This window comes from Pezoporus flaviventris, unplaced genomic scaffold (genome assembly GCF_033815535.1).
Source record: "Pezoporus flaviventris isolate CSIRO_AGI_PZ_B2104156 unplaced genomic scaffold, CSIRO_AGI_Pfla_v1 ptg000031l, whole genome shotgun sequence".
Taxonomy (NCBI): domain Eukaryota; kingdom Metazoa; phylum Chordata; class Aves; order Psittaciformes; family Psittacidae; genus Pezoporus; species Pezoporus flaviventris.
The window spans coordinates 263,662-278,811 of NW_026892579.1; the positions used below are offsets into that span (position 1 = coordinate 263,662).

At 42.3% G+C, this 15,150-nt stretch overlaps 2 protein-coding genes across 9 annotated transcripts in view; both read right to left on the bottom strand.

Moving 5' to 3' along the window:
• LOC133272632 (tRNA (guanine(10)-N2)-methyltransferase homolog) overlaps window positions 1-1,520 on the bottom strand; it is a 42,103-nt gene extending 40,583 nt beyond the window's left edge. The window contains exons 1-2 of the mRNA XM_061459980.1: window positions 1,308-1,520; window positions 476-593 (exon numbers count right to left, since the gene is read on the bottom strand). Coding sequence (XP_061315964.1) covers window positions 476-593; window positions 1,308-1,457 — 268 coding nt within the window. The 5' untranslated portion in view covers window positions 1,458-1,520. The remainder of the gene's footprint in view (window positions 1-475; window positions 594-1,307) is intronic.
• Window positions 1,521-3,086: 1,566 nt separating this feature from the next.
• NCOA7 (nuclear receptor coactivator 7) overlaps window positions 3,087-15,150 on the bottom strand; it is an 84,204-nt gene continuing 72,140 nt past the window's right edge. For 7 of the 8 annotated variants that reach the window (XM_061459982.1, XM_061459983.1, XM_061459984.1 and 4 more), the window contains 6 exons: window positions 12,549-12,696; window positions 8,252-8,377; window positions 7,624-7,776; window positions 6,982-7,077; window positions 6,018-6,091; window positions 3,087-5,321 (listed from right to left, as the gene is read on the bottom strand). In XM_061459982.1, the coding sequence (XP_061315966.1) occupies window positions 5,186-5,321; window positions 6,018-6,091; window positions 6,982-7,077; window positions 7,624-7,776; window positions 8,252-8,377; window positions 12,549-12,696 (733 nt within the window). In that variant the 3' untranslated portion in view covers window positions 3,087-5,185. Of the gene's footprint in view, window positions 5,322-6,017; window positions 6,092-6,981; window positions 7,078-7,623; window positions 7,777-8,251; window positions 8,378-10,973; window positions 11,209-12,548; window positions 12,697-15,150 lie in introns of those variants that run through there. The other variant, XM_061459989.1, reaches the window with a different exon arrangement.

The following is a 15,150-nucleotide window of genomic DNA, read 5'->3' on the forward strand; positions in this document are numbered from 1 at the left end:
AAATTACTGATGTTTCTTGGAAAAACGTATCCCTCTTTTTTCTCTCACTCCCTTTTTCCGTGAAAAATAACGTAACACTTGTTTTGAAACATACATTTAATAAAATTCTGCTGTATTTTAAATATAACACGAAATTGCACATATGCCTAAGAAAACACAATAAAGTCTCACATAAATGCTTTAAAACTAAAGCTGCAGTTACAGGAAAGTGCAGAGGCATCTCTACTCCATGCAAACAAAAGAGACTTCATACAGTAGTGCAATGTTTTTCTAACATGGCACAAAAAATGTGCTCCTCTAGAACAGTACATGAAGCTCCCAGCAAGTGCAAGTGTCTGCCTGCACTGACTCGTACCATCTATTTCCGTGTTTACATCCTCAACCAAATGATGCTCAGAGGCATAATTTACTTGACAACACACTATTTAAGGCTGTGTGAAATTATTTTCCTTTGAACAGACACTTGCACTCTTACCTAAAGGTATGTGTTCTTTCTTCAGTGTTTTGCAGTTTCCCATGTGTTCCACCGGCACCACCAGATAGTGGTGGGGAGCTCCAGGTCTGCAATCTCTAAAGCAAGTGATGTCTTCATACTAAAAAAAGATGCAAACATATTAAATTGATTAGGATATCAGCAAAGAGTAGATAGCAAAGTCCACATTCCCCACATCAATACTATAGTACACAGAGTATTTGAAGTAGCTAGCAAAAACCTTCACATTTTTTGGAGCTAGCCTCCAGAAAAACCTGGGAGGGTGATATGTCCTCAGCTGACCTGCAGCCAGGATACCTCAGTGTCGAGTTTCTAGCTGTTGTGCCGACCTTTAAGGATGACAGTGTTTTCCTTCTGACCCACATTTCACTCTGATCTCCACAGAAGAGCCGAGGTCTCTCAGCACTGCCCCAGACCCTCCAAGCCTTCCGAAGCCAGGCCCTTCCCGACCTGGCATGCCGGGCCGAGAGGGTGAAAGGGAGGGAGGGCCGGCACCAGGCGGACGCCTCAAGGCCCAACCTCAGGCTTCGACCTCTCGTTGCCAAACTGCTCCCTCAGCCCTCTCCCTCTCCCCGGAGCACCACACTCCCCGCGGGCCGCGGTGCCCAGCAGCACCGCGATCGACGCAGGGGCTGTCCCAGCACCAACATGGCGGCAGCCAGCGCTCGGCTCTCCGGTAAGAACTGGCAACGAACACCAGCCACCCGCACAGGCCGACAAGACCCCCACCCCTTCCAGCGGAGGCCCGGCACCCACGGGACAGGACGGGGGCGGCGGCTCCCAGAGCTCCGCCCGCGGGACGCCCCCGACCCACCTCGGAGGAGAGCAGCGCCGTGCCCGGCTCCTCGCTGCGGGCGATCCTGCAGAACACGCACTTGCCGTCGTAGCTGCCGCCCTTCCCGGCTTCGCTCCCCTCAGCGGCGGCACTAGCAGCCGCAGCCGCAACACCCTCCCCGCCCGCCATTGCCGCCGCCCCGCAGATGCGCCCCCTGGCGGCAGAGGCGGGGCGGCGTCCTCACGCGGTGCCAGAGAGGTCTAAAGGCGGGGCGCCGGGCGGCTGCGTCAGCGCCCCGCCCACCTGCCCGCCTCCTGCACTGCCAGGGGGCGCGCTCGAGGCGCGGGAAAGTGGCCTTTGCCCCCACTTCCGTCTTGTCTGCAGCCGCGCCGATAGGTGAACGCCTAGCAGCCCCGGTTACCTTAGTGAAGCCTTCCACAGCTGAACGAGGAGCCCCCAGTGCTCAGACTCACTGCCGCAAGGCAGCCTCTTCTGAACAGGTAAAACAGAGGTCCTCTGGATTGCCACAGCCGGGCACACGCTGAATTACACCCCCTAACCACCAGTACAAGCACAGTACTTAAAAGCCTTACTGTGAATGAGCATCTTATCACTGCCCTGAGTCAAAAAACTTTATCCAAGTATATGTGCTTCATATTGCAAGAACAAGCTTTTGCTCTCCCTCCGAGAGGAAAAAAAAAAAAAAAAAAAAAAAATCAGTGGTTTCTCTAGTGATCATAATCACAGAATCCCAAGGGTTGGAAGGGACCTCAAAAGATCATCTAGTCCAACCCTCCTGCAAGACCAGGGTAGCCTAGAGTACATCACACAGGAACTTGTCCAGGCGGGCCTTGAGTATCTCCAACGTAGGAGACTCCACAACCCCCCTGGGCAACCTGTTCCAGTGCTCTGTCATTCTCACAGTAAAGAAATTTTTCCTGATGTTCACATGGAACCCCCTGTGCTCCAGTTTACACCCATTGCCCCTTGTCCTATCACTGGACATCACTGAAAAAACCCTAGCTCCATCATCCTGACACTCACCCTTTACGTATTTGTAAACACTGATGAGGTCACCCCTCAGTCTCCTCCAAGCTAAAGTCACAGCTCCTCAGCCTCTCCTCTAAGAGAGATGTTCCATCCCCTTAATCATCTTTGTAGCTCTGCGCTGGACTCTTCTACGGGTTCACTTAACAGCAGGGCTGCAGACAAGACGGAAGAGGGGGCAGAGGCCCGTAATCTTCTTCTTACTTCAAGAAAACTCTTACTGCGACTTCAAAGCCAGGTTCACAGACAGCACACTTGTCCTGTTTCATGTGTAATCACAGTTTGTTTTTTCTTAATGCCACCTCTGTATATCATAAAACCAGTAACACCCAAGAGCAAAGCAGTTTTAAGGTATGTATGCCTTTGTTGTGCTTGGGCAGAAATAAAAATACACAGACACTTCAGCAACATAAAAATGGTGCATACAAAAATTATGTACATGGACTTTTGACTTCTGGGAAATGTTGGTCAAAAAAGATGAGGGAACACAGGAAATTCACTACAGATAAGAGAAACAAGAACTACTTTGTAACAGCCTTTGAGTAAACCCAAACCACAGCTCTTTTACGAGATGCTATACCACACACAAAAAACCCAAGCAAAAAAACCCAAACCTCCCATCTCTTTACCTGTGTTTCTAAAATGGGATATTGCTGGAATTCTCTTTTCAAGGGGAGGCACAGGTATTTGTCAGCATAACTTGTAATTTAAGCTGTATCCTTTCATCTTCAACATTTACTGAAGTTTGTGAGTAAAAAAAACTGTAACAAGTTTCTGAATGCATAAATTGCTTTATTGAAAATATTGTGATAGCACTGCATTACATATATTCAATATTCATAGTTTCAAGGGTCACAGAATTTTGATTGAACAACACTGTTTGGAATATATAGATATGCTCTGACAAGGATAATATAATGGAGTAAGTTGTAGGCAGCACTAGTGAAATGTATGTAAAATGTTGAACTTGGTCAGGTTGGATTGTTTTTTTTAACTATTAAGTGGTCTGCCACCATTTAAAAGAGCAAACAGTATTGGGTATTCCTGGTATCTTCAAAGTGTTACTCTGTAAGCGACTTCCAAAATATTTTACGTTACCAATAAAAACTTTATTTATGGCTGTAGTAGACCACGCAGAAGGGAAGTGTGAAAAGCTCACGTGCAGAGTGCTACAGGCTGACTCTAAGATAGCATTGGCTTTTAGACTGTGAAATTTCTGTGCAGGATTAAGATTTAGTAACACTTTTGAAAGAAAACCACTTGCTGGGTTTTTTTTTAATCTCTTCAAAAAGGGAAGAGCAGTAACTTAAACTGAGTTGTATTCGTCAGTTAATAATACTCCAAAATTAGACTGTACTGCTTTAATGCATGGAAGCACACTAACATTTCTAAAACCTGCTTTTCTCAGGACAGTGACACATTTGAGTCTAAGGCAGGACAGCATCCTAACGCTAGTCAGGCCTGGATTGCGTAAGCAGAGCCACCTCTTAATGGGAAAGAGAATTCCTTAGCAAACAGTGAAGATAGCTAGTCCTCTGTCACACTCTCCCTATTAACCAAAATTTTCATTTCCTAACACGGGAGTCTTTTCTCTTCAGTGTTGGGGGGGGAAGAAGGGGAAGTATCAGTTTAGTTCATGAAAAGCAAAGAACAGTATTTAGTTGCCTGACAAACCTTAAACCAGCCTGTTGCTTTAAGTCTTTTTTGGGAAGGAAATCATATATGTAATTACTAAGAAAAGAAGTATTACACTGACATGTCCTGGCCTGTTAGGAAAATAGCATTCTTCTCTAAATCTCAGTTGTATTTTCTCCTTAACGAATTCTTCAATTTGTAGATAAATGCTCATAAAAGCACAGTGGGTAGCTTATTTTGAATCATTTGGTGGTGATATAAAGAAACAATCCTCTTCAAAATGTCCTTCATAAACAGTCAAATAATACTAGGGCAGATGCTCAGAGCATGCTGTCCCAATCCTGCTGACTGCAACAGAGCTGACACAGTCTACACCAGGTGGCAGTCTGCCCAGTGTCTCCATAAACTGCCAAAATAATCATCTATTAACATGAATGTGGCAGCCGAGTTACTAGGAAGCACTATTCCCCTTTTCTCTCATATTAGGAAAAAAAAAACGGAACAGAATTATGCACTCAAGTGTTTCTGCCAGAAAACAAACCCTCTAATTAGGGTAAAACGAAAATGCAATCTCATTTACAAAATAAAAATAGAAAAATCAACTTCAGAAATCAAATAAATTGATTCAGAATAAATGCCAATGCATAAGAAACCTACCTGAATAGTATTTATCAAATTGAGATTTGGAACATTAAAAGAAAAAATTCATAGCTTTTACAAAAAAAAAATAAATCTGCTATACAATAACAATAAATAAAAAGACCTTAAAAACATGTTCCCTTAAGTGCTGTGTACACCTATTTGATTCTTTTCCATGGCAAACAGTATGCTGTAGATTTTGGTAAAGTAACCTTTTATTTTTGGTTAGCATTTGTACACTGAACATAAATACACATGGAATGTACTATATAGTTATAGTTTTCCCACAGGATCTTCTTCACAGTTACAGAAAAAGTTTTCAACTTATACACCATGAATGTTTTCATAAGCATCATATCTTCAATGGAGAAGTATTGGAGGAGGAAGTAAAAAACACTTCAGAATGATGTCTTACTGTTCTGTCTCTTACTGCCTCTCAAAACCAGCTGTTTGTTCTTGGGTTCGTTGGGGTTTTTTTGCGTAGTCATGCTCTGGTACAAACTTGAGGAAAAAGCGTGTAACATTGTGAGGCAGCCTGCACCTTCTAGTTAGCTTTTAAGTGCCTAACAGATCCAGTCCTTAAGGCAGTCAGTATTTCACTCAAATGTCCATACTTCGATGTCTTGTATTATGAAATCTTCTTTCTTGGATAAGATGTCATTATTGAAGGTGCTGCAGGAGTTGCTTCGCCCATGATACAAATCTGCATCTAACCATAAGCCAAACCGGCCACTAAAAAGGAAATACGCAGTAATTCTGGGGTTATATATATATGATAGTAAAAATACCAGAAGCTGTAGAAACCACCAGAGAAGCGATATGGAAAAATCTATGTAATTCTGAAGAGCTCTTAGACCGATTGTGAAGACCTGAGTCTTAGCAAAACACTTGTCAAGAAGCTCATAGAGCAGCCCCTCTCTTGTTTGCACCAATGAGCAGTGCAGAGGGCAGGACTGAGTCTATGCCTACAGCCCCTCGTACCATTCAGCTATTCGAATCCACCAGCTGTAGCTATGGCCAAGACTGGGATGTGGACACAAGGATCCCTTCCCCAGCTCTTCAGCCCCATCTGCTTTAGGAGAAGGAGGAGGGGTGTTTATACACTCCCGATGCAAACAATGCCCAGATGTCCTGTGGTGACAAACCTCTTCAGCAATGAGACATGTATCTTACCAAAACATCTGGTTTTTTTTCTTCTAACAAAACCCCAAAACACAACAAACTCTACTCACTAACATCAGTCACTTTCTTTAAGCAATGGAAATTCCTTTGGTTTTGTAACAGAAATCAGACTGGTGAGATATCTGCTCTAAACAGTGTACTAAAAGTTAAGTTCAACCATTTTACCGATTAGTTTTTCTTGCAACTACCACTGTCCCTATTCTCATTAAAAAAGTTAGGTACAGAATTGGAAAACCATTTGCTCACCCTCCACCTCCGAGCTCCAGAGAGCTGGTGTCTCCATTGATGAAGTAGGTGTTCTCCCCACTCCATCTGAATACCTAAGGCGGGGGAGAGAAGAGGGAATAAATGTATGTTTGGACTGTGAGGGTTCTTGTACTCTAGAACTCCTGGGGACCAACTCTTAACATGTATTTTTTGGTGTGGTCATATTTTATTTTATTTGTACTTAAAGGGAGAGGAAGAGGTAATAGGTAGAAAGTAAAGGAACAATCATAGAACAGTTAGGGTTGGAAAGGACCCTAAGATCATCTAGTTCCAATGCCCCTTGCTACACATATTTAAAACTATAAACAAGGCACCCTAATCCTTTTTGAAATTCTGCTTGCATCTCTAAATCAACATGTATTCTGTTAAAAAGGAACAATGTGTTCAGTACTGAAAAATGCATAAGCTGTTCAATAATTTCTTAATTATTGAAAAATTAAGAGGTATTTCAGCAGCACTCTGATCTCTGTTTTGTCATCACTGTGATCTTAAGCATGTGTGAAAATTATACCCTATACTTGATATCACTGCCTTCCAAGGTCAAGCTGGATGTGGTTCTGGGCAACCTGATCTGGTTGAAGATGATCCTGCTCATTGCAGGGGGGGTGGAGTAGATGACCCTCGAAGGTCCCTTCCAACCCAACCAGATCTATGATTCTGTAAGGTGAGTCTTTGGCAGTCCACTCTTCACTCCTCCCTGCTTCCCCCTTCAATCCACTTAAAATCCTCTCCTCGCCCTTCCATCCAGACTGTCCTCTTGGCACTTCAGATAATTACAGCTGCTTCTGCATAAAGCGCTGCATTGAAGCAATGAGTCATCAACTGCAGCCATTAACAGCTGGCACATCTTCTAAGCTCAAATATGCCGTCTTCATAAAAATCTCCTAAGTGCTTCAGAACTGGATTCCAAAAATCTTCCTCAGGAAAGTGAACACCCACTTACCTTGAAATGTGGACTGAATGTGTAGAGGAATGTTTCACCAGTACCATAGTAATGGTCACTAAACCTGAAGGGTTGCGTAGCATACGCTCCAAATATCTGTCAGAATAAAATGGTTAAACTACTTTTGAGGACAGTGCAAAATTCGAGAGAACAATCGCCAAACATTTCAAACTACTTTCTAAAGAACAACTGAGCTGGTGTTTCCTGTTAAGAGAACCAACTAGTAAAGTACATCAGAGGAGCAAATCTTCTGTATCCTGCAAGTTAAAAGCCAGATGACAACAACAGCAACAGGAATGCCAACTCTAGGACCTACTGAAGTACTAGACCTCCACAGAGGCATTATTTGTTACAGCTTGTTACCTGAGATACCTAAAGAAGATACTGCCATAGGCACTATTAAAATAAGCACTCACAGCAATTATGAAGCTGGTGGGATGTGTATGTCTATTACTGTATTCATATACTTTCCTGCCTGTACGTTTAGTTTGAGCAGTGGAAAACAAAAAACACCAATGCCTTATTTTGATGTTTGATGTATGATGTATGATGTCATTTCACAGTATGACTAGCACTTCATATTGATCACTTTTCATAATGTTGCCATTTCAGCCCAAATCCCTTAGAACAAGCACTCCTTACCTGGTTGTCCATATCCTTGATGACAAGGAGAACTGGACTATCCAGAGATGACGATTTACGGTACAGAGTCTTCAGGCTAGTCCCGTGTTCCAGTGTACTGTACACAAGCCGCCACGGATATCCCTGCACTCGCGCAGGCAGGCTTCGGGCAAGCTGGACAATGAATGGGGAGAAACGGTTACATATTCAAGAGGCTGGGTCACAGGAGGTACCCAAACTAATCCCTTTCTGCAGGAGCTCTGAACCAAAATACAGCTGTCAAGGGGACAGCTGATGCCAGCAGCTTCACGCTACCACATGTATACGGCCTTGCACTCCGAGCCCAGCTGCCTGCATTCACATAGCCTTTGACAGCCTTGAAAACTAGCACCCCCTCTCTGAGCACTGAAACACTTGCCAGTCCTCAATAACGCAAATCAAACTCCAGAGCTGCAAAACATAATACTGAGCTTTCCAGGTAAGCCAGTGCTGCAGCAAACAGGACCTTGCACAATGGCACTCCAACATACTAAGCACTTTACGAACTCTTAAAAAGCACTGGTATTGCCTCCGGGAGGCAGAATGTCCCACACTTAGCAGGGACAGCACCATAGCTAACAAGGACACTTTGAAGTGTTTCTAGCCATACCTGCTCTATGTGCATATTCTCCAGAAGAGCACTGTGATGCTTTAAGACAGGCAAAGTATCATCATCTTCTTCTTCATAGTTACTGCAAATGCTTTTTCGTCGTTTGGCTTCTTCTACAGTAATGATCTGAAGCAAAAGAACAAGTGTCCAACCTAAAGCATAGCTCTTACACTGTCAATCCTCTGTTGAAGCAAGTTAACTTTAAGCAACATACTCCTCAGCTGTCACACTGTGTGGAGCAAAACCACTGTATGGAATGATTATATCAAGAGCAGGCAGTGTTAACCAAATGGGGAAAATCTTAATTGGCAAGGCGTCTTCAAGACAGCACGGACAGGATTTCTTCACACCCTGGTGACCTCCCAGAGCTGTAGAGTTCTTTGGGTTTAATAAACATTGTAGTAACAAGGTGACATCATGTGTTCAGCCTCAGACATAACTGGTACCAGTCAGAAGGCTATCAAGTGCACCTACTTCTTCCAAGACACAATACACACATCTGAACTCGATGTCTTATGGTAGTCTAAATGAGGAGGACACAGAAGCTTCTTTGATTTCTCTCATGCAGCTAGTTAAGTACATCAATTATTTTCTCAGGTGCTAATTCATGAGAACATAAGAAGATTTAAAATTTCACTTTTTTATTTAAACAGCAGCTTTTTCCTGGTTTTCTTTACTGACTCAGACATGGTTTTGTGTTCACAAATTTAAACAAAATTAATATAGCAAAGAAGTAAAAATGTAAATCAACTCGAACAGGTATTTTGAGTTCTTTCTTGTAGGAAATGTACCAAGTAAGATGATTTTGAGCATCCGCTTTACATAAGTTCTTGAAAATACTCATTCTGAGAGTCAGGGTCTTTATAAAATACATTCTTAGTTGAGAATGCTCAAACAGCTCTCAGGGAACTTCTGTTTATTCCTTTGCCTAAGACGTCATAAAGACTTCATACTTCATTGTAGTATTTTAAAAGGTGAGTCCATATAAGTATTTCCAACATCAGGTTTACATTTAATACTTTAAAACAAAGCACAGCCTTCTCTCCAGCAACTACAGGTAAGCCACACTACCTTTTCCCATAAAGCTGCGTACAAAATGATGATGCAAGTCCATACATTTAAAGATCGTCTATAAAAGAATTTGGCAGCCTATAAGGTGCCGAGAGAGACAGGGGTCAAACTCTGAACCATGTGTGGCACAGGCAGCATTCAGGAGCCCAAACATGGCATGGGGCAGGAGATCCCAGGCTGGAAGCATCCACGATGCCCAGAGCTGACTGCAGAGGGGAGGGAGCTGCCTCACCCTTCAATGGCAGCAGTCTGGGTTTTGTGGCTTCCAACAAGCTGCTGCTGGGGTACTCAGCCTCCTGGCTGGCAGACAGAATCACCTGGCACAGCTGGAAAGCTGCTCCAGTGCAGCAGCTCGGGGTGCTTAGTGAGTGATAGGAGCCTCAGCTCTGCACAGCAGTGGGAGGTGAAATGAGGCCCACTGTGCTCAACAGCAGGTCTTTACCTGGGGCTTGGTGTCACCAAACAAGCAAGAAGCAACAGCAAGAGCTCAGAGATGGGGCTGAGGAGAAAGAAAAGGTGAAACAAGGAGGCCTAAACACAAACCAAATGGGAAACCTTAAACTGCCATCCTTCCATGAGCATACCACCACAGGTCTTATCTTGGAGCAGGAACCTCAAGATGTGTCTGCAGCTGCCCCAAGCAGGACCCACGCACTGGCACCCCAACACACACTGTGAGGTTAGGAAAAGAGAAGAGGGCAGGACCACAGGACAAACTCCAGCCTGCAAAAGCGATGTTGTTAGGTGCCCCTGTACACCCAAGGCAGGACAGGTATTCCTGCCAGTGATACTGCAAGAGCTGTATAGCTGCATCCTGCTCCTCCAGCCCAGGCTCAGCGGGATCTAGTCCTGGGTCTTCTCAGGACTGCAGAAAATCCTGTGCTGGAAAATTTTCCCATGGCCAATTTCAGGAAAGTTTGCACGGCAAAATTAATTTTTTTTTTTTTTTTTTAAAAGCAACAAACTGTTAAAGGAAAATGGTCTTTCTGGTTTTATCCTTGTTCTTTTTCTGCCTCCTGAATGGCCTGCCTTCCCACCTCATCTCCCAGGCCATTATTTTATTTTACTTTTTTTTTTTTTTGTTAATGATCACCTTTTTTCTTCTTAAATTAAAAGTATCCAGCTTTCAAAGTTTATTTTCTAGGAATAGTTTACCCCAGGGGGAACAGTGGTAGTGGTGAAGTATTACAGTAAATGAACCAGCAATAGGCATCTGTAGCAAAATGCAACGAAACTTACAGCCACAGGCAACCACAGGAAATGTATTAAGGGAGCTGTGAATAGAAATTGACTCCAAAGACAGTCAAGTCCCCCTCTTCACTGCACGGGTACCTGGCTCAGTCCGTAACCGAAACACACATTTGAATGAAGTTCAGAGTCAAAAACTGCAAAAAGAGGTACCTGCAAGATCAGGTATTTACAGGCTACACAAAATGAGAGACAGATTAAAAAAATAAAAAAAAAAAAAAATCAACTACTACAGAAACTGGATCTACAAAATCCCTTAAAGATTTTATGGGACTGAGAAAGCAAGCTACCTGGGGTGGGAATACCCTGTTAAAATTCATCTCAGTACAAAACACACTTTTTACTAGGGCAGAAGTGCTATAACAGATCCAGGCTGTTCAAAGAGGGACACAGTTCAACATACCTCCACAAAAGGTTCCTCCTGGTCAGGTCTGGCATAGTAAAAAATTTGAATATTCAAAGGCATTTGTTTCCGTTTAATCATCTAACAGGTTATTTTGCAGTATCCACTACACTTCCCTGCTCTAATGGTAAGAGCTCTTGCCCACAAGCATGACAGATGGCTACTGCCAATGGCACACTGTGATAAAATTGCTTATATGCTTGTCTACAATCACACTTTCTGTTTCCCCGCAAGGAAGAATGAAACTTCCACAGTAAGCATGCCCAAATTTGGACTTTGATAAGGATTTCCTAGCAGGACCTACTTTAAATTTGTAAAGCTTGAATATCTCACAAATAAAAGAGACACGCCTTTAGAAGCAGTTTCCATAAAATACTTCTCCCAGTACATATTTGAATAAAACAATGAGAGACAAGCTCCCAGGGTGCCCAGAATTCTCCCAGCTCTGTTCTTTTGAACACTAGCTTTCATTTTGGCTTTAAGAAAGTGGAATGAAATTAAGACCGAACAGTGAAATCTAGTGCAGTATATGACTGCATGCAGCTCTGAGCAAAACAAGGAAGTGCAGTATATGACTACACTCAGCTCTGTGCCCAACAAGGAAGACTCATTTTTTCCATCTTGCAGTTCACAAAACACCAGCATTAAGAAAATACAGAACTGTAAAATAACAAAATAACAGCTACTTAGGATTAGAGGTGATGCTGCTACATTTTAAATGACAAGCCCAAGCTCTGATTTTGAATGGGACAACACACCTTGAAGATAGAAATTCTTAAAAAAAAAAAAAAAAAGGTAGTAGAACCTTAAAAAGAAGTTTATGTTTAAGACTTTTTTTTAATTCATCATCAAGAGAATTCCCACTTTGGGATTTACCTTTTCTTTTTTAAATTTATCCCATAATCCTTAGCACAGCTAGTGCTTCAGCATTCAGAAGCAATCATTAAAAAAATGTGTGCAAGCTTATTTGCCTTAGAAACTAGGCTTTGTATGCTCAAGAGACAGACAGATAAACATAGGCCTGCCAACTAGTTAAAACAGATTGCAAAAGCCCCCATACGAAAAAGCCGAAGTCCGAGGATAAAATTTATCCATCCTACAACCAACATTCAAATGGTATTGCTGTGTGCACCTGAGAAGCAAGGGTCTGGCACATCGCCACATACCAATCCATTCCAACCAGCACATAGATCTCTGCGTTGGTGTTTATGTGTACATATACATTTTTGAGATTTTGCTTGTAGCACATGTAAGCATGAATTCAGCAACACTGACAACATAACACCTGTATAGTTTTGCAGAAGGCGAACATCACACAACCAAAACATTTACACAATTTCAGCTGGTTTGACCCCAGAGAGCTCCCAGTTATTTGCCTGCTATTTCTCAGGAGAGAAGAAAGGAAGTCTGAAGGAATACAAGTACATTTGTGAGACAGAAGCATTGAGGAGACTTCTAGATGAAGCAGCAAGCATTATAAATGCCATAAACATCATCAAAAGAACAATTGCCTAGATTCTTAGAGGATGCACACTTGATATGCACATGCTTCATGTAAAGGCAGAAAGCACTCACCTCCCAGCTTTTAGTAGTGGGTTCACTGAAGAAATTGTCTATCATATCAAGCTCCTCCTTTTCTACCACAACAAAACCTTGCTCTTTGGCATCTTTCCCATATATTTCTGGTGACCACTGAACAAAAAATGTGTACAGGTGATCCACCCTATAAAGAAAAGAGGAGACAACTGTTGTTCAGTGGTCCATGAACACAGCACTATCATGTAGTACAGAAGTTTTGCCCAATGACAAAAGAAGGGACAACTATACAAACGGGATACCTGTGGACTTCCACCCTCATACACCACAAAATGCAACAGCTCCTTCCACCTGGCAGCCTAAAGCACTTCAAGGTTTCTCTGCTTTCACTCCACAATGTATTTTTCTTCCCCCTTTGCTATACACACAGCCAAAGCATCATGGTAAAACCGAGTGGCCTGTCCAGCCCCATACAATTTGTATTAAGAAGTCAAACTGATTGGTATTAGGTCATACTCACAAAAGCCAAGTCCATTAAAACTCACTTCACTTATTTAGTTTGACCTCCTGCATAAAATAAGCCATATCACCAGTAGCCTACACCACATCTCTAAAAGTTAGACAGACTAACCACAAAACAATTCTTCATTCTGTTAGCATTATGAAAAAGAGCAGTTACTGACAGCTTTGCTAATGATATAGTACCAGCAGTGTATGCACTTCCGTAAATGTAGTCAGCTCTCTATAATTGTCTTTCATGAGATGTTCTTTGACAGCATCCATAACAGTGAAACAATCTCTGCAGAAGGAATTTATGTAGTATATTAAAATTAAAAAGAACACATGCAATTTCAAATAGGAATACAATCTACTGCACAAGAAGTTGAAATGCCAGAAAAAAAAAAAAAAATCAAACCCCAACTAAAGAGGGCAGATAGAAAGACAGTAAGTATGTGTGACACTGGATTTTTCTCATTATTCACCAGATGCTCTGCTCCATTCCAGGTGCACAAGCTGGCATTTGCCTTTTCTGAACTTCCTGATGCTTCTGTCAGCCCATTCCACCTTGCTGATGTCCCCCAGAACAGCAGCCCTGCCCTCCAATGTATGAACACTCCCCATATTTGCTGGCATCCCCCAAAATGACAACGGTGCAGTCTTGTCACTATGTCCATGTCACCGATGAAGGCATTAAAAAGTATCAGTCCTCAAGGAATACCACTTGCACCTGGCTGCCACTCAGACTAGCTATCAACCTTTGAGCCCAGTGGTCCAGTCAGTTTTTCATCCACTTGGCAGTCTACCTGTCTAAGTCAAATCTTTCCAATTTGGCTCTAAGGATATTATGAGCGATTGTGTTGAAAGCCTTACTAAGGTCATAGTAAAACACCAATCCTCTACTCTCTCCTTGTTCACAGAACTGGCCATCTTAAATAGAAAACTTATTTGGCTCATAGGAAAATGATTTTCCTTTGGTAAATCTTCTCTAGCTGTTCCGGATCACTTCTTGCCCTCCATGTGCTTGGAAAAGGACTTGCTTCATGATCTTCCAAGGACTGAGGTGAAGCTGACTGCCCTGTGCCCCCAGAGCCTCCTCAATTTTTCTGAAGATGGTTGCAGCATTTGTCTCTCCAATTATTAAGGACATCTCCCAGTGATCATAACCTTTCAAAAGGTGATAGAAAGCAGCCTTGCAATAACATCAACCAACTTCCTCTGTACACTCAGAATATTTCCTGGCAGGCCCCACTGACCTGCATATGCTCAGTTTATTTAAGCAGTCCATAACTAAGTTTTCCTCTACAACAGACAGATGCTAAATAAATCCAGACCCTCCAGCTTTACAAAGCAGCAGCATAAAATGAGAAATAGGTGACTGTAGAAGTGAGGTCATTCTCAAAGGGGATGCAGAGCATCCCTGCTCTGTTAATAAAATTGTAACATTATGCTATGGTGGTGTTTTCAAGCTACGAAATGGAAAAAATTGGAGACAATTTTTAAATTGAAAGCCCACTGCTTGAGGAACTCTCTTACAGTCAACTTGACAGCTGTGAGGAAACTTAACCTAGAACTCAATAGTTGTTTTGGTGATCAGGTTTATTAGTGTGTCGTGCACTAACAGAGGAACATCAGTAAAACAGAAAGTACTTGGAAAGGAACAACTTCAGACACTTACAGTTAATCACTCCAGAAATAAAGCAGTCAAGATGAAAAGATGGTAATAGAAAACTTTTTAAAATAAAAAGAAAACACAAAAAGCAACCTAGGAGATACAAATCGAAAAATGGAGAACTGATTCAAGAGAGATTCCCCCTCCAGCTGTAGCCAAATTAAAAGGAAAGTGAATATGCTCACAAAAATGTTCACAGTTATCACACACACAGATGCCACAAAACAAATAGAGAAAAAAAAAAAAAAGGTTTATAGTGAATGATATACATTCAGTAGAAAACTAATTCTGGAGAGTAAAAAACATGACATAAATATCATGACAAGAAAGTGATAAAATCAGTGTAACACTGATTTTGAGGAGTATTTATTCCACTGCATTGCTTAGTAAACTGGGCACAATCAGTCGTGTGTGTGAACATATCCAAACAGAGGAGCACACACTGAAGAACACTGAGCAGAGGCTGTTCTT